Consider the following 26,529-nt stretch of genomic DNA (forward strand, 5'->3'; position numbering starts at 1 on the left):
GTTTACTAGAGGAGGTCCAAAGGGTGCACCAACAGGCATCAGAAGGAAGATAAATTTGGGTTTAAAAAGTCCTGCTAGCCCTCACTCACTTCAGGGTCTTTAAACACAAATGGAGGTAGACCATAAATAAGATACCTTTATTAACAGGCTACATGCTGCTTCACTCAGAGAATTGTCTCAGGTTCTCTTTTTTAAAATTCTTGTGACAGTGATGATTAGTCATCTGTGCGGAAAGGTCTGACTTCTAGTGATGAAGAAACCACTTCCTCCTGAGGTGGTCCTTTCCACGCTTGGAACCTCTAATTATCGTGAATTTCTTCTTCACATTCATTCTAAAGTTGCTTCTTTTTAAATATCTATCCCCTTTCTAGTTCTGTCCTCCAAGAACAAGCCTAACAAGTTTCATTGCTACTATACACAGTCCTTCAAATACTTGAAAACAGTTTGTGACGTTCCTAGGAATTCCCAGGCTAAAAAAACTATTCTTCAACTAATCTTCATCTGCTATAAACTTAGGAACTTCACCATCCCAGTTTGCACACTTTGGATTACTGTTGTTATTTAGTCATTTTTCACTTGGGCCCAACTCTGTGATACCATTTGAAGTTTTCTTGGCAAAGATACTGGAGTGGTTTGCCATTTCCTTTTCAAGCTCATTTTAAAGATAAGGAAATTGAGATAGAGTTAGGTGACTTGCCAGTCACACAGCTATTAAATATCTGAGGATGAATTTGAATTCAGCCTGATGCTCTGTGCCATTTAGCTGCTCATATCCTTAGAACATCTTCTAGCTTATCAAGGTCCTGTGAAGATTGTATTTAGTTATTTCCTGATTGTAACAATGAAGATACTTAGTTTAACAAAATCAGGAGTCATGGGAACTTTAAATTACTCCACCTTACTTTAGGGGAAGATAAAGTTGTAATCTCCTGATTGAACAATGAAGGCACTTAACTCTTACCATATAGTGAAGCTGGAACTTTAAGTTAAGTCTATTTTAAAATCTTAATACAAAAAGAGGTTAAGTAACTATAAAGGTTAAATTAATCACAAAAGGTCAAGTAACTAACAAAAGGTGAATTTAACAAAGAAGTGTTAAGTAACTCTAAAGATATAATCTAATCAAAAGAAGATGAGAACTAAAAGTATGGGCAGTCCTGGAGAAAAGCCTTTGATGTGATTGGTAGATGTGAAAATTTAGAGGAGGAGCATATGGAAGAGGCAGGAAGGAAGAGAGAATTTCATGCATGCAAAACAAAGTAAAGGACCTCAGCTCTCAATCAAGAAAGAACATTCCAAATAGAATGTTCCCAGGAAAGACTGTTGGAGAGTCAAGCCAGGCTGAAGGGGGAAGAAGCTCTGAACTGATTCCCTGTTAACTTCTGTCGTAGGCCGAAGGACCCTTGGGGGGGGGGGGGGGGGGGGGGCTTCTGGAGTTAGGCTGAGAAGAAATTAACTTTTGTTGGTGGCTTAGAGTGTGAAGAACTGATTTGAGATTTGAGTTTGAAGGAAGATTAAACAGTTGTCCTCTCATCTCCCTGTCAGACTTTTGTATCACCGTTGTGACAGAATTGACATTTCCTAAAATCCTCCTAACTTTCCTTTTACACTAGGGACAACCCTATCCCTCCCACCTCAATTTCCATCCTTGTCCTGTTTTTCCCAATAAACCTCTTTACCTGAGAAAGAGAGAAAATGTATTTCTCTAAACCTCACAGTTCACCTTTGAGTTACATAGAAAAGTGGCTGACTAACAGGGAGGGGAAGGGAGGCAGGAGGGCGTGGTTGAAAAACTGGGAGGTGAAGGGTGGAGGGTAGGGAATATCTTGATCTATTAGCCATCAGTAGTGATCAATAGGCAACCCCAGAGTATCCCCTCTAGTAGCATCTCTCTATCTCTCAGAAGTATCTCTATCTCCATTACAACTAGGCACCCTCAGGTTTCCCCTAGTATCTCTCAAACCAGAGTATCTCATTTATTACAACTAGTAATATCTCCACAGTATCCTATTTCTAATATAAGACACAAGTGTGAAAGATCTATATATTTGTATCACTTCCTCTCTCTGGCACCCTTTGCGGCGGAGAACTGGCTGAGAGCAGCGTGATGGCCTTTCGGCATCTTAGCGTGACTACAAGCTATTGTTCGGTTTGGTGGTGAGTTTCTGGCTGAGTTTCCCTCCTTTACTTTTCCAACTTTATCCCCTTAGAAACCTCTAATCTTCAGAGACCTAGAGGTGGGGATTTAAAAATTCCCCCTGGCACAGGCCAGGCAGGAGAATCCTATATCCTCTTCCCTCCTTCTCCTTAAATTCCCTCCCTCTATATTAATTAAATTTCCATAAATTTCCAGACTGACTTGGGGATTTTATTTGGGATCCCCCCCCCTCCCCCGGTGACCAATTAACTCTAGATTTTAAGTCACAACCCTAAAATTATCTTTACAGTCCTTACTAAAAGCAATCAGAACCAAATAGAAAACCCCAGATGTGAGATGACCAGGACAAAGTACAGTGAGATTATGATTTCCTTCCTCCTGAATGCAATGCCTCTCAATGTAGCCTAAAATCACATCAGCTTTCTTGGCTGTCGTATTGTATTATTGAATCATATCGAGCTTGAAATGTATTAAAAACCTGAGATCTTTTTCAGATGAAAAAGTGCTACCTAGCTAGGCTTCTGAAATATTATAGTATGGAAATTAATTTTTATATAATACTTTACATCTATCCTTACTCGGTTTCATCTTAGTCAAGATTTTTCCAGCCTTTTGGGATCTAGTTGGTCATCCAAACCACCTAGCTCTGTGCCATCTACAAATGAGAAGGATTTTAATCTATATAGTTCTTCAAATCATTGAAAAAATGTTAAATAGAAGGACAAAAGGCAGTTCCTTGGTGGTATTTTGCTGGAAATTACTTTCTAAATTGACATTGACATTAATGAAATTATTCTTTGGATATGATTATTTTAAGTTCCAAATCCAACTAATTGTATTTACAGCTAGTTGATATTTCTGTCTCTTTCCCACAAAAATAACAGGAGGAATTTTTGTCAAACATCTTACTAAAATTGAGGTAAATTTCAATTATAGCCTTCCTCTGACTTACCCCTTTAGTAACCATTTTAAAAAAGAATAGTTTTTTCTGGTATGACCTATAACTTAAAAAAATCTTTACCTTCCATCTTGGAATCAATACTATGTATTGGGCTAGGTAATGTGAAGACTGATTTGGCTCAATCTGCTGAGCTACCCAGCTCTGCCCTCTAGAACTTCTTTTAAGGAATTGTTTTCATCAACAAGGCTTTATAGCACCTTTTTCCATTTCACCAGTTCTGTTTTTTAAGATATTCTTTTGTTCAGTATTTTTTGTGCCTCTTTTATCAAGCTGTTAATTATCTTTTCATGTTTTGCATAACTTTCATTTCTTTGTACTTGATTGAAAAATAAAACAATTATCTTCCATCTTAGAATCAATACTATTGTTCCAAGGTGGAAGAACAGTAAGGGTTAGGCAACTGGCATTAAGTGACTTGCCTGGGGACACATAGCTAGGAAGTTTCTGAGGACAGATTTGAATCCAGGACCTTCTGGCTCTAAACCTGACACTATCCACTTAGCCATCTAGCTGCCCCTCATTTGATTTTTTATATAATTTTTTTTAGCTCTTCCAAGTATTCTCATTGGGATTCTGGAGAATTTACTTTCTTAGAGGCTTTGCTTATATATGACACTGTTATCTTCTGAATTTGTGTTTTGAGGTTCCCTGTCATCACAGTAGCTTTTTATGGTCAGGTTCTTTTGTTGTTGTTTGCTCATTTTCCCAGCCCATTTTTTGACTTTGAACTTTATGTTAAAGTTGGGCTCTATTCCTTTGATTGGAGAAGGGGATTGTGCCAAGCTTTAGGCTTTTTCACACTTCAGTTTTCAGAGATAGTTTACACTCAGTGTGTCACTAAGTGATAGCAACACTAATTATAATAATATAGTTTTCTAGATAAGTTAAATTACAAAAGAGTTTAACTATTATAAATTAGTTATGAAAACAATGAGATCATGAGTTCAGAAATCATATTAACCAGGAAATATCTGATTTACATGACAGAAGGAAAGTTTGCTATAAGCAAAACCAATCTTTAATAAATGGTGTGAAAGACTATGGGGACAGGCAGTTTTCAAGAGAAGACATTTATAGCCACGTGAAAAATCTTCCATGATGTTAATAATTAAGAGTACCACAAATTAAAGCAACTCTGAAGTTCCTTCTTATACTTATCAGAGAGTAAAATATGACTAAAAAAAGAAAAGAAATGTTGTTACAGAAGACAACTATGGTAAAAAGCATACAGTGCACTGTTAGGGAAGTTATGGATGGTCTAGCCAATCTGGAAAACAATTTGGAATCATGTTTCCAATGTTATTGAACTATATGTATTCTTTAAGACATAAAAATATCACTACAAGACTTAAATGTCAAAGTGATTTAAAAAGAAAAAGGAAAACAACCCATATGTACAATATTTACTTATTTTTGTAGCCGCAAAGAACTTTAAGGGGAACTGACTGACAATTGGGGAAGGATTAGACAAAACAGGAATATAACAGGATGCTATTATGCTATAAAAGTGATGATATAAACTGAATAAGAGTAAAGTTACCAGAAATAGGAGAACAAGTTATAATAACAATGTTGAAAACTCTGACCTAAAAATCTCATTAACCAACTGCAATTCCAGAAAATTGATGATACTGATTATGGTATGAAAAAAGGCAAATGGACATACATTTCTGGACATTGCCAATGTAGTTATTTGTTTTGATTGACCATGCATATTTATTATAAAGGTTTTGTTTTACTTTCTCAATAAGGGGCAGAGGTTGCAAGAAGAGAAAAAAAGTTTGTAGTTTATCCTAAAAGCAATAGGGAATCCTTGGAATTCATATAGATTAGAGAAGTGACATGCCTAGACCTGAAATTTAAGAAAATGACTCTCACAAATGAGCGTAGGAGTAACTGGAAAGTGATAAGGTAGGAAGACCAGTTAGAAGAATTATTATAATAATCCAAGTGACATGATAAAAACCTAAACTCAGGTAGTGGCCATGTGAGCAATGAGAAAGGGAAGTATTTAAGAAATACTATGGAGTTAGAAATTATAAGTGCCACCAGGGTAGTGGCAGCATCACAGGAGAGAAGGAGTATATTCAAGAGATATTGAAAAGGTGGAATCAACTGACCTTGACAAGAGATTCTTTATGGGGTGGCACTGGGGGTGGAGGATGACAGTTAAGTTGTACTTGTAGAATTGGAGGATGATGTAGGAGTAGAAACACAGAAGAAAAACAACTGCTTGATTACATGGGTTGAGGGGATATGGTTGGGGATATAGACTCTAAATGAACATCCTAATGCAAACAACAACAACAAGGTTCTGATCAAGGACACATGTAATACTCAGTGGAATTGCACGTGGGCTACGGGAAGGGTGGGGGTAGGGAGGGAGAGAGAGAATACAATTCTTGTAACCAAGGAATAATGTTCTGACTAAATTAAAAAAAAAATAATTGGAGGATGATGGTCCAACAATCAGGTCGAGATTTGAACAAGGGGGAGATAGCAACCTGGATTGCCTTTAGGAAAATGTAGAAGTCCTTTAATGACCTCAAGCTTGCCAGGAAAGCAAAGATTCATCTTTCTTAATACCAATATTTTACCAATGTTGGCTGTAAAACATGGACTATAACAGCCTCTAAAGCAGCGGTTCTCAACCTCTCAATTTGTAGCAATGAGAATACATAATGCATATCAGGTATTTACATTCCCAATCATAACTGTAGCAAAATTACAGTTTTGAAGTAGCCACCAAAATAATTTTTTGGTTTGGGGTCACTGCAACATGAGGAACTGTATTGCGGGGTCATGGCATTAGAAAGGATGAGAACCACTGATTTAGAGGAATCAAAATAAAAATCACAAATAGTAATAAATGGAAAGGTGTTCTTTTTGTATGTTTGTGATGTTCAGAGAAAGCAAAGAATGGCTTTAACATGTTAGGTGGACACTCTTTGAGAAACTTATTGGAAGTCCCGAAATAGGACCTACCTAGTTGGAAAGAACCTTGAAACTGAATAGATTATAGATCCATCTGGGCATGTGAGTATATTGCAATCTGTTGGACTCATTTTCATTATCAGTGCTGCCCTACCCACAGTACACTGGCTTTTAAAACATATAAAAGCTGGCTTTTTCTCCTTTGCCTCTTTTTATTATGATTCATTTTCTGATCATTGTCTAGAGATTATTATAAGAAATGCATGTGTGTGAAATTGCGTCTCCTCTATCTTTATCTTTCCACTGGCTGTCTCCTATGTCTAGAATGAATTCCCTATGCACTTCTATCTCTGAGAATACAGGGTTCCTTCAAGAATAGGCTTAAGAGTTATCTTATGCTAGGTCTTTCCTGGGCTTCACAGTTGCTAGTGTCTTTTCCTCCAAGGTAAATATACATTTTCTTTTCATGTATTTTATATGTACCTAAATATCAAAACATCATTGGAATGTAGCTCTTTGAGAACAGGGACTTTTCACTTTTGTCATTGTATCCCCAGTACTCAATGTGAAGCCTACCACATAGCAATTACTTAAAAATCTATACTTATAAATCTATAAATTCTATGGATGGAAAACTTATACAGTATCATGACTGCACAAATATATGCCAAATAAAGATTTCAGAAATGCAAAAAATAAATATATGAACATATTCATAAATATAAATATGGTAAGAAAAGTTTAACTATGGTTTAAAGTAATAATCTATACTTCCCAAAGCATTCTAGTTACATCTCTCAGGCAATATGGGCTAAATGTCAGAAGACTCCAGGAAAGAATTTTAATAAACTACTTATGAGCAAACACTTAAAAAAGGCTCTGCTAAAAAAGGGCAGCTACACTGTGGTCAAACTTTTTAAGTTATTTGGATTCAAATACAAATTTCCCAAATGTGACTGACTATGATACTTGATAAACTGCTTAATATTCTTATAGCTCAAATTTCCAATCTCCAAAATGAGAACATCATGTCTTACTTTTAATCTTAATGATATTAAGCACATAAATTTACATAGTTTCTGTAAGTACATACATATATTCTGCTTTATAAAGGATGAAATATCTGTCAATACAAAAGATAAAAGGAATAAGTTTTGCTGAGAAAGCTCTAGAAAAGTGAAACCAAACCTTTTAGAGAGAGAGTGCCTACCCCCTATCCCCCAGACTGAGTGTCATGCTCCCCCCCCCCCAAGAGGGAGGATGGGCTTTCATTGGGTTGCTAGGCAGAGGGGTAAGGGATGTGGAAAAAAAAAATTATGTCAGGCATGGGGGAGTGGGGAGGGGAGCAGCTCTGCCCAAGTCCCTCTGCCTGTCTAATGACAAGGGGTGAAATAGAATAAGTAAACTGAGGAAACTGCTTCTTGCTGCTGTAAATGACTATACTCTGACTGGCTGTGACTAGAGAGCTGCTACAGGAACCTAAAACCGCCTGATTGTAATGGTGGTAGGAATGAAAGATGCTGAGAGATGCTAATACAGGGATGCTGCCACACAGGGGAACTGCTCTGGGGTTTGCCTACTAATCCCTATTGATGGCTGATGGACCAATCTATTTCCTAACCTCCTTCCTCCCTCCCTCCCTCCCTTAACCACCCTCTTCTGGAAGCCTTTGGCTTCCTCCCTCCCCCCGAGTGGACTATAAAATACTCTTTCTCAGGTAAGGGGTTTATTGTGATAACAGGATGGGAAACTGAGGTAAGAGGGATGAAGATTTCCCTAAAACTACAAGGAGAATTTTGGAGGGTTATGGAAATAATCAGTCCTGTCACTAACTGTGTCTGAGAGAAAGTCAGAGATGGAGGACAACAGCTATTTAAAATCTTCTTCCTTCTTCATAAAGTCAGCAAGGTCTCTCAGCTTAATCCCAGAGAGAAACAAAGTTCAAAGTCTCTCAGTTTCTCCTGGCTTTCCTCCAACTGTTGGTCAGTCAAATCTCAGAGGTTTCTCCCTTGGTCAGAAAGCTCCCCAAAACCAAGTCAGCCCCACAAGGATTTTTCAGTCAGATTCAACCTCCAGAGAGAGTGACTCCAAGTTCCCTCCCCCTGGTCAGCTCAACTGCCAACTCCTGGGAACATTCCATTTGGAACCTTCTTCTTGAATGACAGGCAGGTCAGGTCCCCACCTTGTTTCTTGCATCTTGGCTTACTCTTGGCTCTCTCTCCATGCCTCTACCACAGGGGGATGGGGGGGGGCAGTGGCCACATGCCCACAGAGAGCTCTTGTGAGTACCCTCTTTGGCACTTGTGACATAGGTTTGCCATCACTGCCCTAGAAAAACAACTAAAAATGACACAGTTGGATGGGCCCAGTGATATAATCAGGGAGTGGGTAAATCTTGCCTGCCACCTGTTTCTGTATGGCCTGAAAGTTGAATGGTTTTGTAGTATAAAAAACATAGTATACTTATAAATTATGGCTAAGATAAATAATATTTTATTTTAAAACACAAAAGTTGGCTTTTCCTCCTTTTTTCCCCTTTGATAATATTAGGGCTAATTGCCTGACAGTTGTCTAAAGATCATTCTAAGTAATGCAAACACTACTTTCCTGAAGAGGCTTTACTCAGAATCCATATTTAGTATTGGTTCCTTGGCAGAAGAGAAAGTGGTAAGGGCTAGGCAATTGGGGTTAAGTGACTTGCTTAGGGTCATATAGCTAGGATCTGACTGAAGCCAGATTTGAACTCAGGAACTACGCCTGGCTGTCTATCCACTGAACCACCTAGCTTCCCCATAATCATATAATTTCCAATGATTCCTATGACATGGGATAATGTTGTGACATTTGTAACATGAACTTTCTGAGTGATTTTTCAATTTTAAAAGTTTATATATAATTTATAATGTTTTTAAATGGAAAAACTATCCTGAGCTTGAAGTTTGTACAAAAACAGGTATTGGTCTAGATTTGCTTGTTCTTGTGTTAGTACATTAGTACACATTGTGATAGAGACATGAAGAGAGAGGTTTTGCAGGACTTATGGACCAAGATGCAAGAACCAGGATTCTAATGGAAGGTTCCCAGGAGTGGCAGTTGGGGCTTTTGCTGGCCACACTGAGAAGAGAAACTGGGCTTTTGGACTTGGTCTCTGACTGGAAGTCACTCTTTTCCCCTGGAAGTTTGAAGCTGGCTGAAAGACCTTTTGTGAGGCTGACTTGGTTTTTTGAGATTACTCTGGTTCTGAGCAGTCGAAGTTGACATAGAAGAAGTTTTCATGGTGAAGAAGAAAGAAGATTCAAACAGTTGACCTCCATCTTCCTAACTGTCTAAGAGTCATAGTTTGTGACTAGAATACTTCCTCAAACCTTTCTAAAATTATCCCTGTAGTCTAGGGAAATCCTCATCCCTCTTACCTCAGTTTCCCATCCTGTTATCCCAATAAACCCCCTGACTGAGAAAGCAACTGAGGTATCTTTATAGTTTCACTCAGGAGGGAGGGAAGAAACAAAGGCTTCAAGAAGATTTGGGAGGTGAGGAAGGCAAAAGGGAGAGGCTGGTTAAGGGAGGGAGTGAGGGAGGAAGGGGTTTAGGAAAAAGATTGATCCATCAGCAATCAGTAGGGATCAATAGGCAAAACCCCAGAGTAAACCCCAGGGCATTCCTTTATAAGTAGTCCCTTGTGTACCATGTGTGTGGCATTCCCCAGCATTTCTTTGTTTTACCTCCATTACTAATACGCAGCTTCAGGTTCCCTATAGCAGCTCTCTCAAGTCACAGCCAGACAGTTTATCCTCTTTATTTCAAGCAGTAACAGTTTCTCTAAGTTTACATCTCTATTACAACATGTGACCTTTGGATAGGGAAAGTGGATAGACCATGACCTAGGCTATAAATGAGGAAGAGAGGGGAAGATAAAATGACATTCTGAGAAATTGTAAAATCTTGAAAGATCTCAAGATGTTACCTTCTATAAAAGCCTCTAAAGTGGCGAATGACAGAAAACAGTGCTCCCAGAAATATCAAAACTGTAAGTGACCCAAAGAACAATGTAAAGATGCATGGTGAAGTCAAGCAGGCTGCAGCATATTCCCAGAAATGAGTTATACAGAAGAAAATCACTGAGCATGTGTAGTATCAGAAAAAGAGGTAGGCTAGTTTTATACTGAGAATAATTGATGACATATAAACAGCCAGATTTTTGTAGTAGTATTTATAAGATATCTAGAGGAAGGCCAGAAGATTAAGGAAAAGAAATGGATCCATCAATATGGTCAACCAGTATATATGTATTAGACAAACATTTCATATAAACTGTGAACAGGGCCCAGAACTGGTGAGATGATCAAAATTAAATTACTTTGAGTTTTTACTGTACTGATTTTTACTATATTGATACTACAATGCAACTGACTTTATGTTCTATCGATTTTTTAAAATTGAGTCTGCATCTGTCCAAGCCCTCCTTTTTATGTTCTTGAGTAGAGCTCAGGGATAAACTTTCCCTCTGAGGTAGTTTAAAGTTATAAATAATGGGGAAACTTATCTACCATATTTTCAGCTCCTAGGAAAATTATAGGATAACTTTTGAATATTTTAAGGACCTACAAACTGATCTGGTATATTTGCCTGTTCTTGTACAGTTAAGAAGGGTCTTAACTCTCTGAAAAACCCTCCAAGAAGCCAGAAAGTCTGCTATCCTTGGTCCACTAACAATGTCCTCAGGATACAGAGGGATCCCATAAATCAATCAAGCACTTCTTAATGACAAAGAGGTGTGGTTACTAGCCCCAAGTTAGCCCACTTTCCTTAATGTAGCCAATAATATGTCTCCATTCCCATGAAGCTCTCTATCCTGTAATCAATCACATGGATTTCCCCACCTATGCAACTCTGTTCTATGCTCTCTTGACTTCTCAAAAATGAAGTGAAAATATGAAAGCAAGGCAGCTGGGTGGCTCAGTGGATTGAGAGGTAGGTCTGGAGACCAGAATCCTGGGCAAGTTACTTAATCCTGATTACTTAATCCTTATCATTCTTTAGCCTTAGAACTGATACTCAGTATAGATTCTAAGACAGAAGGTAAGAGTTTAAAGAGAAAAAGAAAACTATATGAAGGCTAGTAAGTCCTATCTCATGGTCACTGATCATTGACAAAGGCCACTGACTTAATTTATTGGTTACTGCTAGCATAATTAATAAATTGGTCATTCTTGGATATATTCTCTCAGTTTACTTTAATTTTTAAATACAACAGAAAGATGACATACAAAATTATTATAACTGTTTTCTTCAACCTTGGCTACTGAGGACAAAGAGGCCGAGAAATTCTATGAAGAACCTGACAAGACCTTTTAAATTATATCAATATGTGATGATTTCAATGTGAATTATTCTAACTTTCGATTGTACTTTGGAAACCGAATCACTTTCAACAACTGCAATCTTCTTCCAGAAACAATGTCCATATTTACAACATAATATTCTTTTAGTAATGCTAGTTGAAAGAGAATCACGATGAATATGAAGTACTTTTGAAGGCCAGAGATACAACAGGTTCATGCAACTTTTCTGTAGCATTATTACACATCAAGTTTTATATGAATTTTTATTTTTAAAATAACAAATATAAAGTGAGATAGATGTCCACAACCTAAGAGAAAAATGTACCACATACTTGGTTCTATTAAAATCCATCTACTGGAATGATAACTTGACCACCTTAGATCTGTAGCTTTAAGCTGTGAGATAAAGAACTCTGAAAAATGCCAATTTAGAAAAGAGGGCCAGTTCCACATGGAAACCCTCAGAAGTCCTTCTCTACGTACACTATCTTTCTTACTCTTTCTCTGATCCACTACTATACAACATCACAAATGTTTCTGATCATGTTGACCACGACTGAAAAACTATGATGTCTTTGTTTATAATTCTAAAAAACTATTAGATATAGGGAAAGATGAATGTAATTGAGGTCATGTATGTAAAGTATTTTGTTAACTTTTAAAACCAATATAAGTGTCAGTTATTATTGACATAACATGATTTTTTCATCCTGTCATACATACTAAAAACTGGCAAACAGGGGTTTAAAATATTGAGAAATTGGATTATTTCCTATTTTTTTCTCTAAAGTCATCCAGCTTTGGCAGTTTAGAGAGATCTAGAGTTGGTAGCAAAGAAAACATGAGGTGACAATTATTAGCTAAATTAGCTAATCAACTTAGCATTTCTGATCCTCAGGCTACTCTCTCAAGACTTGCCTAAATTCATGGAAGGAGTTCCTACTCTCACAAAATCAGATTCTTATCATACTGATATATACAGTAATAAAATAATAAAAAAAGAGACCAAAATATTTAAAATACACAACTACTTCTCATTAATAATTATCTAATAATTAAAACTGGCCAAAACACTCTTACTAAAAGAACTCAGTTCTGAAAGCCTAAGGGTTGAAATCAGGGATAACTAATTAACCAGAAATTCATTCCAGCATAATAAAATTTCACTTGTCACAAAATCTTGGATCATACCCATCTTTTAAGTCCAGAGTGGAAATGGCTGAAATTATTGTTTATTATTGCTGTTGTTATCATTGCTCATCTTGGCCTGGCTGGAAGTGATCTGATCCTTCTACTGACTGGCAAGGTAACTTGGACCTACTGCATTTTCAACCTGGGCTAGTTTGCCTCTCCTTTAGCAATTTAGTGGCTTCTTGCTTCTAAGGTCTTACAATACTGAAACTGAACTTTAATGAGGATATCCAATCTGCATAGCTCACTGAAGCTCAGAACTTCTGAGTTTCAAAAGACACCAGCCCCAGCCTCACTCTCCTATGTAACTGAAATTATAGATATGTACTCCATCATGTTTGGATTAAATTGGAAACAAAAACAAACAGATCAAAAAACCAAAAGCCAACAAAATATTTAGAAAAAAATTTGTGTCCTATGAATCATTCCTTCAATCACTAAATATCCAATAAGCATTTTCCTCTGTGGATGTGCACATATGAATAAGATACAATCTCTGGGCTTTATGAATTTTAGATTTACTCCACCCTTCTTAGTCTTTAGAATTTTAGAAACCAAAGAATGTATACACCTTGACTTAAGGATTAAATGTGGGGAGGATGGTCTATGACCAGCATGTGCTAGGAAGTGACAAATCAGAAACAACTGACTGACCCCCTGGGCTGTCCTAAGCCAAGTTTAAGCCAAAATTGGTACATTGTGAGACACAGGAAATGATGTAAATAACTGCCTATATATTTCATATCACTTCCTGTGAGCTCGCTTTTGGTGGTATTTGGTGTGCTTTAGGCTTTGGTGGACTTGGCGTTGGAGTTTATTGGGAGGAGCTCTGTAGTGTGGTCTAGGTGAGGCAATTTCCCTTGAATCAGACTTGGTGAGTGAGAAGGCTGAATCCTCCTTTTTCTTGACCTTCTGAAGACACTATCCTCTGAGGAGGCCCCTTATCTTGGAGGAGGCCTTGTGGTTAGAAGACAAACTAGATTTAATCTTCTAAGAAGGCCCTCTTGGCTGAGGCCTCTGAACTCTCCTTAGCTTAGGCCAGGCTGGAACAGATCTTCTACCCTTTCCCTCTTTTCCTTCTTCTTACTCTCTTCCTTCTATTGTAAATAAACCAACATAAATCCCATACTGACTTGAGTATTTCATTGGGATTGAATGTAAATCCTAGGTGATCACTAATATATTCAGTCTCAACCTCTAAATTTTACCCCTAACAGCTTACAAATCATTCCCATAAAAACTGTAATACAAGGTAGAATGGCTGAAGTAAATAAGAAAAGTAGGAATTCTGATGGGAATTTAGAAATGCAAAATCACTTATGGTTGAGATGATCACAGAAGGTTTTATGGAGAAGGTAGTACTTGATCTGGATTATGAGAAATGGGTTGGACTTCAATAGGCAGATATGGAATGTTTGAAAGTATTTTCTTCTAATTGAAGAAAGGAGAGTGGGCAAAGATTTCAATGAAATCAGGCTTATGAGTAAAAAATTCTATAGAACATTGATAATACCAAAATAAAAGAAAGATGCAATTTAAATATTTTATATGTGAAAGTTTTTGAAGCACTTACCATTTTCAGGTTGAGTTTTCTTAAGTGAATCAATAAGAGTACTGACTGCTTTTAAAACAAATATGATTTCTGTCACTTGTTGCCTAAAAGAAAATTATTTTAGTTAAAATATATGAATTTACAATGAATTTCTATCAGAAAAGAAACAGTATTGAGTACAAATGAATCTGAAGCTAAATAAGCTAATTTAAATATTTATATGGTATTTTAAACAAATAAAATATACTAAAAATCACTTGTTTATATATCATATTGTAAGCAAAAACATATATTCAAAGACAGTTTCAGTGTCTAGCTTGAATTTTGAGTTTCTAGATTTAGATGGAGCAATTGCTAATTACAAGTGCTATATTCCCCAAGGTTACTGCAAATGAATTCTACTGCCCAGAGCTCTGAAAGCTACCTAAATAAGAGGCCTGCTTCCTGTTTCTAGTGCCCAAGTCAGGTTCTTTAATCTATGCAAGACCTTGCTAACCAAGAGAAATGCTATTTAGTAAATAAGTGGCTAAAAATGGTTGCATAGATATGGGAAAATTGTTACCATTAAAGTAGTGGCTGACTTGGCCACTTTTGTCCAAGCAACAGTAGAATTCATAAAGAAGAGTAGTCAGTAGCAACTTCCAAGGCACAAAGGTTTACTCTGCAGTAACCGCAAACTCTCCTATTTCCAAGAGTAAACTTGAACCCACAACAACTAAAATTCCACATTTCAAATGGAATTATATTAAGATTGATTGTACTGAAAACAAGAAGTGATATTACCCTCTGAAGATATCACTCAGGAAGCAGGACATTGTCCAGTTTTGCTATCCTTTCCCTGGAAATGTCTTTTCATCACTTCCCAAACTTATCTAAAGCACCTGTCCAAATTGCATAAATGGAGATTTTGAGCCTTTGGACTTCATCCCCCAGAAGTTCCTTAGAATTTCCCAAAATTCCCTTTTCTTGTGTCCCTGCATTTTGCATGATTGTATTTAAGTGGCTGTCACTCCTCCCTCTTCCTCTCTTGGACCTGAGACTGGGCTGAAGTCAGGCAGTTCTTTTGTTTTAGTTATTATTAATAAAAATTATTAAATATAATATTTTGTTATTGATTATTAATTAAAAACTCACATTTTGGCAACCACGAAGGGATTGTAGACTCTGTTAAAAGAGTATGGATAGCACCTGGAATAACTACAATTGCCTCCAAAGTATGTACAGCGTGTCCTACCTGCCAGGCCTTTAATCAACATGCCTTTCAAGGAAAAGCCTTTGGTGGACTTCCTCTTGCTTAGACACCATTTGAACACCTACAAATTGACTTTATCTCTATGCCAAAAGCTGGACAGTATAAATTTAGTTTGGTCATAGTTGATCAACTGACCAGGTGGCCTGAAGCATTTCCTACTGCTCATGCCACAGCGGCTTTTGTTGCGAAAATCCTTTTGAAAGAAATTATTCCTTCTTTGGGCCTGCCAGCACAAATTGATTCAGATAAAGGAATTCATTTTACAGATTCAGTGTTATCTCAAATTTATTCATGTCTGGGGATAACTCCTAAATTTCATACTCCATATAATCAGTCCTATTTTGAATTTTAGCAATTCAATCTTAGGAATTCTCCTTTTCCTTCTGCTGTATCTAAGTAGGAAGTGATACTGACAGCTGGAAATAAATTTATGAGCCAGGGTCAGTCGTTGGAGACACCTATACTCTCTTTGCAGACATTTGCCCTGTTAAATGCTACACTGTAAGCTTAAGCTGTAACTGTTCCATAGTTCCCTGCAATTGAGTTTGGGTTGAATTTTCTTGGCCTTCTCTTCTAGTTAATCTGGCCACAGTAATTACTGATGACACTGATAGCTAGAGTAAATAAAATACCCTGGTTTTGCTGCCAAAGGGGTTAATTAAGTAGACTAAGTGGACACAGAAACCAGGAAGATTTATAACAGAAATAACCAATAGACACACTCTACAGAAGACTGACCAGGGAAGTAAGATGCTCTCAAATTGCATTTTACACATTACACTGATGCTAAAGAGAAGACACTGGGGGCAGCTGGGTAGCTCAGTGGATTGAGAACCAGGCCTAGAGACGGGAGGTCCTGAGTTCAAATCTGCCCTTAGCCACTTCCTAGTTGTGTGACCCTGGGCAGGTCACTTGACCCCCATTGCCTAGCCCTTACCACCCTTCTGCTTTAGAACCAATACACAGTATTGATTCCAAGACAGAAGGTGAGGTTTAAAAAAAAAGAAAATAAAAAATAAAGAGAATACACTATGATTAATCATTACCATCATTGTTTACTGATGAGTAAAAAAGGGTTTGCCTTAATTTTTAATAAAGTTAAATAAAAGATGGAACCTTGGAAGAGGACATTTGCCACTGAGTCTTTCATCCTCGATGTAGCGATGGAGGACATCTTGGGATCTTTTCAAGAGCACTGAGAGCGCCATGCGTGAGATATAGCCTTCCTGAGGAGTTGTGACTTTGTTACTGAAGGAAAATTGAAGTAGTGTTTCAAAACACATTTTAGAAAATTCTTCTCTCATTCGAATATCAATTTCGGCTTCTGTGAAAGTAATATATGATCTTTAATTTAACAGTGAAATAAGAGATTAAAGTACAAAAGGCTCGTATTAAATTCTAAGCACAACTCTAGAAGACTTCTGAAATAAGGGATATTTAAATATATTTGGGATAATGTTATTGCATGCAAGATTTGTTACTATTTTAAATGGTTGCATCACAGTCTAGTTATGTATAATTCTTTTCATGATAAGAAAGTACTATACTTCTATGTTATAGAAGCTACTACTAAAAAGGAAATGTTTATTTAGCAAATAAAAATGAAAAGAACAACATAATTTTGCTTGGACTAAATCAGGAAGAGAGCCTTTAAGGAGCTTATACTTATGTCCCAAGGCTCTTTAGACATGGGGTTAGAGAAGTCAGTTTTAGTTGAGTTTGTCTCACTTGAGAATTATATCAAAAAGGATTAGTGAATAAGGGTAGTAGTGATCAAGTATAAGATGTGACTGAGTAAAGAAGCAGATTAGAAATAGAATATGTGTGTGATTTTCTTAAGTGGTAATATGTGGGAATCTAAATAGTCTGAAGTGAGATGAGCTTCATTTCCAGCTCTAAGAGTTCCTACCTTCAATGACTTTATGTGTCGGCTTATGCTCTTCAGAGCCAACTTAATTTTAAAATGATAATAACAATAGTTACCAATTATAACAGTGCCTACTGTGTACCAGGCATTCTACTAAGTAATTTACATTTGTTATCTGACTTGAAATAATAAAAGCAGAAGTGTGAAAAAAAATCTCTGGATCCTAGTTAATGAAAGGAGCCAATTTCTGAAGTGCAGAAGTAGAAGATTCACATTTCTCAAAATAGATGCAGGAAGACTATAATTCCTAATCTTTTATGAGCAGTTATAAAATATTTTCAGAAGGCAGAGTCAAGATGGCAGAATAGAGACAGTGAAAGTTCAGACCCCTGAAAACCCTTCCTTACCATTTGAATACAAGCTAAATGCTCCTAGGGGACTGAAAATCAAACATAACAACAAGACAGAGCAAAATAACCCTCCTGATAGACTTAACTTAAAAGGTACACCCCCAAAAGCCTGAAATCGAGAACACTCCGGTTTAAGAGGAAGGAAAAAGAAGGCCCTCCCCAACCTAGAGTGCTAAGTCTCCAGCAGCACATAGATCCTCTGGGTGGGCAAGGGTGCTGGTCTGGAGGGAGTACATTTCAGGCAAGCTGTACCAGGTTCAGAGTGTCAAACACAGGTGGTGGGGAAGCAGGTAGAGAAGAAGCGCAGAGCACAGAGTGGGCAGCCTAGTTGCAAAGAGGAGACACTCCATATTGACCCTCCTTCCCAAGGTTTTGGCCTCAGGGCACATCCAAATCAATCCAGATGGACTTAATCCCATCAAAGCCATGAGAGGGCAGGGAAGCTCAAGCTCCAACACTCTTCCCTGACAGACTAAACTGAGAGATTTGCTGACAAAGCTCCAAAGAAAAGAAAGAAAAGCCTAAAACCACACAAAAAAATGAGAGGAACAAGAGCTCAGGTAACTGCAGGGAGTAAAGAAGGGGTAAATATGAGCAAACAACATAAAAAGAAAAAAGAATTTACAATCGACAGTTTCTATACAGGCAATGAACAAAGAACAAATGGAACAGAGAAGGATGAGGGGGCACCAAGCAAAAAAAAAAAAACAAAACAAAACCAGGAACCCCAGCCAATTGGATACAGGCTCTGGAAGAATTCAAAATACAATTCAAAACATAATTAAGAGAGGCTGAAGACAACTGGGTAAAGAATTTAAAAACTAAGATAAGTCATCTAGAAACAGAGGTACTTGAACTAAAACAAGAAAATAGAGTCTTGAAAGCCAAATTTAACCAGTTTGAAAACGAGGCGAAGGAGATGAAAGATGAGGCAAAGATGATGAAAGATGAAGCAAAGGAGATGAAAGATGAGGCAAAGAAAATGAAACATGACCTCCAAAGAAAATCAGACCAGAAGGAGGATGACCAAAAAGCCAGGGAAGAAACCCAGTCTTTAAAATCCAGAACACAAAAACTAGAAATAATAGAGAAGCAACTTCACAAGGCAGCAGGTCACTACAAAAGAAAATCAAAAGAATGAAAAAAATTGAGGAAAATATGAAGCACCTTATTCACACAACAGAAGATTTAGAAAATCGTTCCAGGAGAGACAACTTAAGAATCATTGGTCTACCAGAAGACCATAACAAAAGAAAAAACCTGGACATCATTCTACACAGGAAATTATCCAAGAAAACTTGCCCTAATATTCTACAATAAGAGGGAAAAGTGGAGATTGAAAGAATCCACAGATCACCTCCTGTACTTAACCCCAACTGACAATGCCCAGGAATGTTATAGCCAAATTAAAGAACTATTAGACCAAGGAAAAAATATTACAACCTGCTAAGAAAAAGTCATCCAGATACCAAGGAACCACAGTAAGGACAATACAAGATCTGACTGCATCTACACTGAAAGACCGAAAGGCATGGAATATGATGTTCCAGAAAGCAAGAGAACTAGGTCTACAACCAAGAATCAATTATAGTCATAATGTCCAAGCAGAGAACTCAAGAGAATCATCAAAAGCTAATTAAGAAAGACAGAAAAAAGAAAAACAAAATTAAAAAAACAACTATTTTTTTTAAGAGACTCAATAAGTTAAAATGATATGCATCCCTATAAGAAAAGAGGTCATTAGTAACTCTTAAAAACTGTTATTATCTAAAGTGGAGGAATTTGATGGGAACTGGAACAAACTCCAGGAATTGATGCAGAGTGAAAGTAGCAGAACCAGGAGAATACTGTACACAGAGACTGATATACTATGGTACAATCGAATGCAATGGACTTCTCCATTAGTGGCAATGCAGTGATCCTGAACAACTTGAAGAGATCTATGAGAAAAACCACTATTCACATTCAGAGGAAAAACTGTGGGAGTAGAAACACAGAAGAAAAACAACTGCTTGAATACATGGGTAGAGGGGATATGACTGGGGATATAGACTCTAAATGAACATCCTAATGCAAACACCAACAACATGGAAATAGGTTCTGATCAAGGACACATGTAATACTCAATGAAATTGCGCGTCGGCTGTGGGAAGGGTGGGTGGAGGGGAGAAAGGGAAATAATGTGATCATTGTAACCAAGGAATAATGTTCTAAATTAACTGAATGAAATAATTTAATTTAAAAAATTGTTATTATCACCTGGGCACTAAGAAGAATTACACTTAGAGGGAACAGTGAGAAAATATATAGCATGAAATGTCAAGACATAAATATGTGTATAGATATATGTATGCATAAATACATATACATACACATATATATGTATATATATATATATACACAACTAGAGCTAAAAAAAAGGATAATACTGAAGGAAATGGGAAAAGAAACAAAAGGGGGTAAAGTTATATGTGACAAAGAAGCTCATGGCAGGAGGGGAGGAGAACATCAATACACTCCATTGGAACAGAGAATTGATTTGTGCCCTATAGGGAAGTAGAAGGATAACAAACAGACTGGTGGGGAGGGAAGCAGTACAAGGGAGGGAGAGGGTGGGGAGGTAGTATAAAAAGACTGTAAAGAAAATAAGGGGGGAATAAGAAGGGGAGGTAGAAAGGGAAATAAAATATGGGTGAGAATTAGGGGGACTGATTAAAAACAAAACATTGGTATAGAAGGAAATGAAAAAAGAAAAAGCAGGACTAGGAATAGAAATCAAAATGCTGGGAAATACACACCTAATAATCATAACTCTGAATGTGAATGGAATGAACTCGCCCATAAAACGCAATCCAGAGTGTATTAGAAACAAGACTCCTACCATATGCTGTATACAAGAAACACACATGAGGAACTTAGACACTCATAGGGCAAAAGAAGAGAATGGAGTCAAATCTATTGGGCATCAACTGATAAAAAGAAGGCAGGAGTCTCAGTCATGATATCTGACATAGTCAAAGTAAAAATAGATCTAGTTAAAAGAGATAGGGAAGGTAATTACATTCTAAGAAAAGGAAGTATAGACAATGAGGAAGTATCAGTACTCAACAAGTATGCACAAAATGTCAGAGCATCCAAATTTCTAAAGGAGAAACTAGTGGAGCTAAAGGATGAAATAGATAGAAACACTATACTAGTGGGAGGCCTGAACTTTCTTCTATCAGAAATAGATAAATCAAACCAAAAAATAAATAAGAAAGAGGTAAGAGAAGTGAATGAAATCTTAGAAAAATTAAAGTTCATAAATATGTAGAGAAAAATAAATAGGGAAAAAAAGGAATATACCTCCTTTTCAGCAGCACATGGTACATTCAAAAAAATTGACCATGTATTAGGGCATAAAAACATTGCAAACCAGTGTAAAACTGCAGAACTAATAAACGCAACTTTCTCAGATCACAATGCAACAAAAATGATAAGGGTACATGGAGAGGTAAATAAAAAATTAATTGGAAATTAAACAATATGATTCTCCAAAATAGGTTAAAGAACAAATCAGAGAAACAATCAGGAATTTCATTGACAAAAATAAAAATGAGGAGACATCCTTTCAAAATCTATGGGATGCAGCCAAAGAGTACTCAGGGGGAAATTTATATCCTTGAGTTCATATAAAATAGAGAGGGCAGAGGTCAATGAATTGGGCAAGCAAATTAAAAAACTAGCAAGTGAACAAATTAAAAATCCTCAGATGAAGACTAAATTAGAGACACTAAAAATCAAAGGAGAAAGTAATAAAATTGAAAGTCAAAGAACTATTGATTTCATAAATAAGACTAGAACGTGGTACTTTGAAAAAACAAAAAAAATAGACAAAGTACTGGTCAATCTAATTAAAAAAAAGGAAAGAAAAAAAACAAATTGATAGTATCCAAGATGAAAAGGGAGACACCTCACCTCTAATGAAGAGAATTTTAAGGCAATCATTAAAAATTATTCAGCTCAATTATATGGCAATAAATATGGCAATCTAAGTGATATGGATGAATATTTACAAAAATATAAATTGCCTAGACTAACAGAGGAAGAAATAAGATTACCTAAACAACCCCATATCAGAAAAAAGAAATTGAACAAGCCATCAAAGAACTCCATAAGAAAAAATCCCCAGGTCCAGATGGATTCACAAATGAATTCTGTAAAACATTCAAAGAACAACTAATCCCAACATTATACAATATATTTGACAGAATAAGTAAAGAAGGAGTTCCACCAAATTCCTTTTATGACACAAATATGGTACCGATTCCAAAGCCAGGCAAGTCAAAAACAGAGAAAGAAAACTATAGACCAATCTCCTTAATGAATATAGATGCAAAAATCTTAAATAGGATACTAGCAAAAAGACTCCAGCAAGTCATCACAAGGGTTATTCACTATGACCAGGTAGGGTTCATATCAGGAATGCAAAGATGGTTCAATATTAGGAAAACCATCACATAATTGACCATATTAACAAGCAAACTGACAAAAATCGCATGATTATCTCAATGGATGCAGAAAAAGCCTTTGACAAAATACAACACCCATTCCTATTAAAAACACTACAAAGTATAGTAATAGAAGGGACTTTCCTAAAAATAATAAAGAGTATATATCTAAAGCCATCAGCAAACATCATCTGCAATGGGGATAAACTCGAAGCCTTCCTAATAAGATCAGGAGTGAAATGAGGATGCCCATTATCACCTCTATTATTTAACGTACTAGAAACACTAACTAGCAATCGGAGAAGGAAAAGAAATTGAAGGTATTAAAATAGGCAACGAGAAGTGTAAACCTCAAAATTTCTTAGACTTATAAATGTTGGAAATTTCACCATTGGGAAATTTCATACTTGAAAAATTTTCTATTGATAGTGGGTCTTGACTTTTGGAATGTGAATCCCATTGGCATGGGAGGTTCCTTCTCCTTCCCTTCTTAAGATTACTTTAGGACAGAAACCCTTTGCTGAACAATGGAAAGGACTTTGACCTATGCTTAAGCATAGAACAGGAATTTCTTTGAGTCATGATTGATTTTAGAATTGATACAATGGAGATACTTGGAATCAATCTCCACCTTATTCAGTCCTAACAGGATTGAGTAAGGGCTGCAGCCTAGATCAAAATTTAATTATTTCAATCTCTACCCTACTCAGGTTAACAGGATTTAGAAAGGGCTGTAGCAAAGGATCAAAGATTTAATTATTTGAAAATCTCCTTAATGAATATAGATGCATATATATGACCTTCAACAGACATGTGCAAAGCCAGAAGACCTCTGGGCGGTCCTGGGTTAAGCTAGAGCCTCCATTGGCACAGGGAAATTGATGGACACGTGATTGGTAGATGTGAGGACTGAGGGGAGGGAACTTGGATGTTTTCCTTAAGGATAGGGGGGGTCTGAAGACTGGAGGAGGGGGTTGAGAAGTTGGTCGGTGTGGTTGGTGTGTGCTCTGAGAAGCTTGCTCTGAAGGAAGCTGAAAGTGGGGGCCTCTGAGACTGTTTCTCCATTTTGGTCACGTGAGTAATAGGGACTGATCTCTTTTCTTTGCCCCAGCTATCTAAGGGCTTGGGCCTTTTGGCCCAGCCTAAACAGAAGGAGTATTTAAGCCCTATTCCCTTCTCTCCCTTTTTCTCTCTCTCTATCTCTAATTCCTTTCTTCCTCCTATTGTAATTAAACTCCATAAAAGATAGACTGCTGACTTGAGTTTTCATTTAGGAATTACATAGCTGAATTCCTTGGCGACCTTAAATTAATATATATCAGTCTTTTAAAGTGATTCCCTTGTAACAGAAGACTAAGCTATCACTCTTTGCACATAATATGATGGTCTACTTAAAGAACCCCAGAGAATGAACCAAAAAGCTAGTTGAAATAATCAACAACTTTAGCAAAGTTGCAGGACACAAAATAAACCTGCATAAGTCATTAGCATTTCTTTATATCTCCAACACTTCTCAGCAGCAAGAATTAGAAAGAGAAATAGCATTAAAAAAAACCCTAGACAATATAAAATACTTAGGAATCAATCTGCTGAGACAAACACAGGAAGTATATGAACACAACTACAAAACACTCTCCACACAATTAAAACTAGATCTAAACAATTGGAAAAACATTGATTCCTCATGAGTGGGACGAGCTAACTTACTAAAAATGACAATCCTACCCAAATTAATTTACCTATTTAGTGCCATACCCATTGAACTACCAAAAAACTTTTTTACTGAATTAGAAAAAAAATAACAAAGTTCATTTGGAAGAACACAAGATCAAGGATATCCGGGGAAATAATGGGAAAAAAAATACAAAGGAAGGTGGCCTTGCAGTCCCAGAACTCAAACTATACTATAAAGCAGTGGTCATTAAAACAATTTGGTACTAAGAGACAGGAAAGAGGTTAAGTGGAATAGACTCAGGGTAAATGACCTCAGCAAGACAGTCTATGATAAGCCCAAAGATCCCAGCTTTTGGGACCAAAATCCACTATTTAATAAAAACTGTTGGGAAAATTCAAAGATGGTATGGGAGAGATTAGGTTTGGATCAACATCTCACACCCTACACCAAGATAAACTCAGAATGGGTAAATGACCTGAATATAAAGAAGGAAACTATATAAGGAAATTAGGTGAATCCAGAATAGTATACATGTCAGATCTTTGGGAAAGGAAAGACTTTAAAACCAAGCAAGAGCTAGAAAAGAATCATAAAATATAAATCAAAAATTTTGATTACATCAAATTAAAAAGTTTTTGTTCACACAAAACCAATGCAACCAATATTAGAAGGGAAGCAACAAATTGGGAAATAATCTTTGTAAGAAAAACCTCTGACAAAGGTCTAATTACTCAAATTTATAAAGAGCTAAACCAATTGTAAAAAAATCAAGCCATTCTCCAATTGATAAATGTGCAAGGGACATGAACAGGCAATTTACAGTTAAAGAAATCAAAACTAGTAATATGAACATGAAAAAAGTGTTCTCAATCTCATAATCAGTGAGATGCAAATCAAAACAACTCTGAGGTATCACCTCCCACCTAGCAGATTGGCTAATATGACAGCAAGGGAAAGTAATGAATGTTGGAGGGGATGTGGCAAAGATGGGACATTAATGCATTGCTGGTGGAGTTGTGAATTGATCCAACCATCCTGTAGGGCAATTTGGAACTATGCCCAAAGGGCTCTAAAAGACTGTCTGCCCTTTCATCCAGCCATAGCACAAGGTGACAATAAGGAAAAATACTTGTACAAGAATATTCATAGCTGTGTCTGACAAGGGTTATTCATTTTGGGAAAATTCATCAAAAAATTCAATTCATTTATAAGGAAAAAGATATGTACAAAAATATAGCTGTGCTTTGTGGTGGCAAAATATTGGAAAAATTAGGGGATACCCTTTTACTTGGGGAATGGCTGAATAAATTGTGGTATATGTTGGTGATGGAATACTATTGTGCTCAAAGGAACAATAAAATGGAGGAATTCCATGGGAACTGAAACAATCTCCAGGAATTGACACAGAGTGAGAGGACCAGAACCAGGAGAACATTGTACACAGAGACTGATACACTGTGGTACAATCGAATGTAATGGACTTCTCCACTAATGGCAATGCAGTGATCCTGAACAACTTGGAGGAATCTACAAGAAAAAACACTATCTATACTCAGAGGAAATACTGTGGGAGCAGAAACACAGAAGAAAAAGAACTGCTTGTATACATGGGGTCAGGGGATATGGCTGGGAACTTTAGACTCTAAATGAACATTCTAATGCAAACACCAACAACATGGAAATAGGTTCTGATCAAGGACACATGCAATACCCAATGAAATTGTGTGTCCAATGCATGAAGGGTCGGTGGAGGGGAGGGAGGGAAATAATATGGTTCTTGTAACTAAGGAACAAGGTTCTAAATTTACCAAATAAATTAATTTACATTAAAAAAATATTTTCAACTCATTTCTTTTCTCTCTCTGATCCTCTGCCTCACAATTATCTCTATTCTGTAGGGCCTTACATCTCATCAGCAGATAGGGAATGGACCTATGATTTCACTGGGATAAAGAGCTCAGGGTGAAAAACTTCCTCTACCAATGTAGCTTAGCAATTTTCTTGAATCTACAGTCTTTTTTTTTTTAATTTTAAACATTATTTTATTTGGTCATTTCCAAACTTTATTCACTGGAAACAAAGATCATTTTCTTTTCCTCCCCGCCCCCCCTCCCATCACCTTTCCTTCTCCCATAGCCGATGCATGATTCCACTAGTTCCACATGTGTTCTTGACTTGAACCCATTTCCCTGTTGTTGGTATTTGCATTAGAGTGTTCATTTAGAGTCTCTCCTCAGTTATATCCCCTCAACCCCTGTAGTCAAGCAGTTGCTTTTCATCAGTGTTTTTACTCCCACAGTTTATCCTCTGCTTGTGGATAGTATTTTTTAGATCCCTGCAGATTGTTCAGGGACATTGCATTGATACTAAAGGAGAAGTCCATCACCTTCGATTGTACCACAATGTATCAGACTCTGTGTACAATGTTTTCCTGGTTCTGCTCCTTTTGCTCTGCATCACTTCCTGGAGGTTGTTCCAGTCTCCATGGAATTCCTCTACTTTATTATTCCTTTGAGCACAATAGTATTCCATCACCAACATATATCACAATTTGTTCAGCCATTCCCCAATTGATGGGCATCCCCTCGTTTTCCAATTTTGGGCCACCACAAAGAGTGCAGCTATGAAAATTCTTGTACAAGTCTTTTTCCTTATTTTCTCTTTGGGGTACAAACCCAGCAGTGCTATGGCTGGATC

The 26,529-nt window shown here is 36.9% G+C and overlaps 1 protein-coding gene across 2 annotated transcripts in view; it reads right to left on the minus strand.

Moving 5' to 3' along the window:
• Nucleotides 1-26,529, minus strand: part of MON2 (MON2 homolog, regulator of endosome-to-Golgi trafficking) — a 170,953-nt gene that overhangs the window by 12,199 nt on the left and 132,225 nt on the right. For both annotated transcript variants that reach the window (XM_001363454.5, XM_001363373.5), the window contains 2 exons: nt 16,507-16,714; nt 14,160-14,242 (listed from right to left, as the gene is read on the minus strand). In XM_001363454.5, coding sequence (XP_001363491.1) covers nt 14,160-14,242; nt 16,507-16,714 — 291 coding nt within the window. The remainder of the gene's footprint in view (nt 1-14,159; nt 14,243-16,506; nt 16,715-26,529) is intronic.

This window comes from Monodelphis domestica, chromosome 5 (assembly GCF_027887165.1).
Source record: "Monodelphis domestica isolate mMonDom1 chromosome 5, mMonDom1.pri, whole genome shotgun sequence".
NCBI lineage: Eukaryota > Metazoa > Chordata > Mammalia > Didelphimorphia > Didelphidae > Monodelphis > Monodelphis domestica.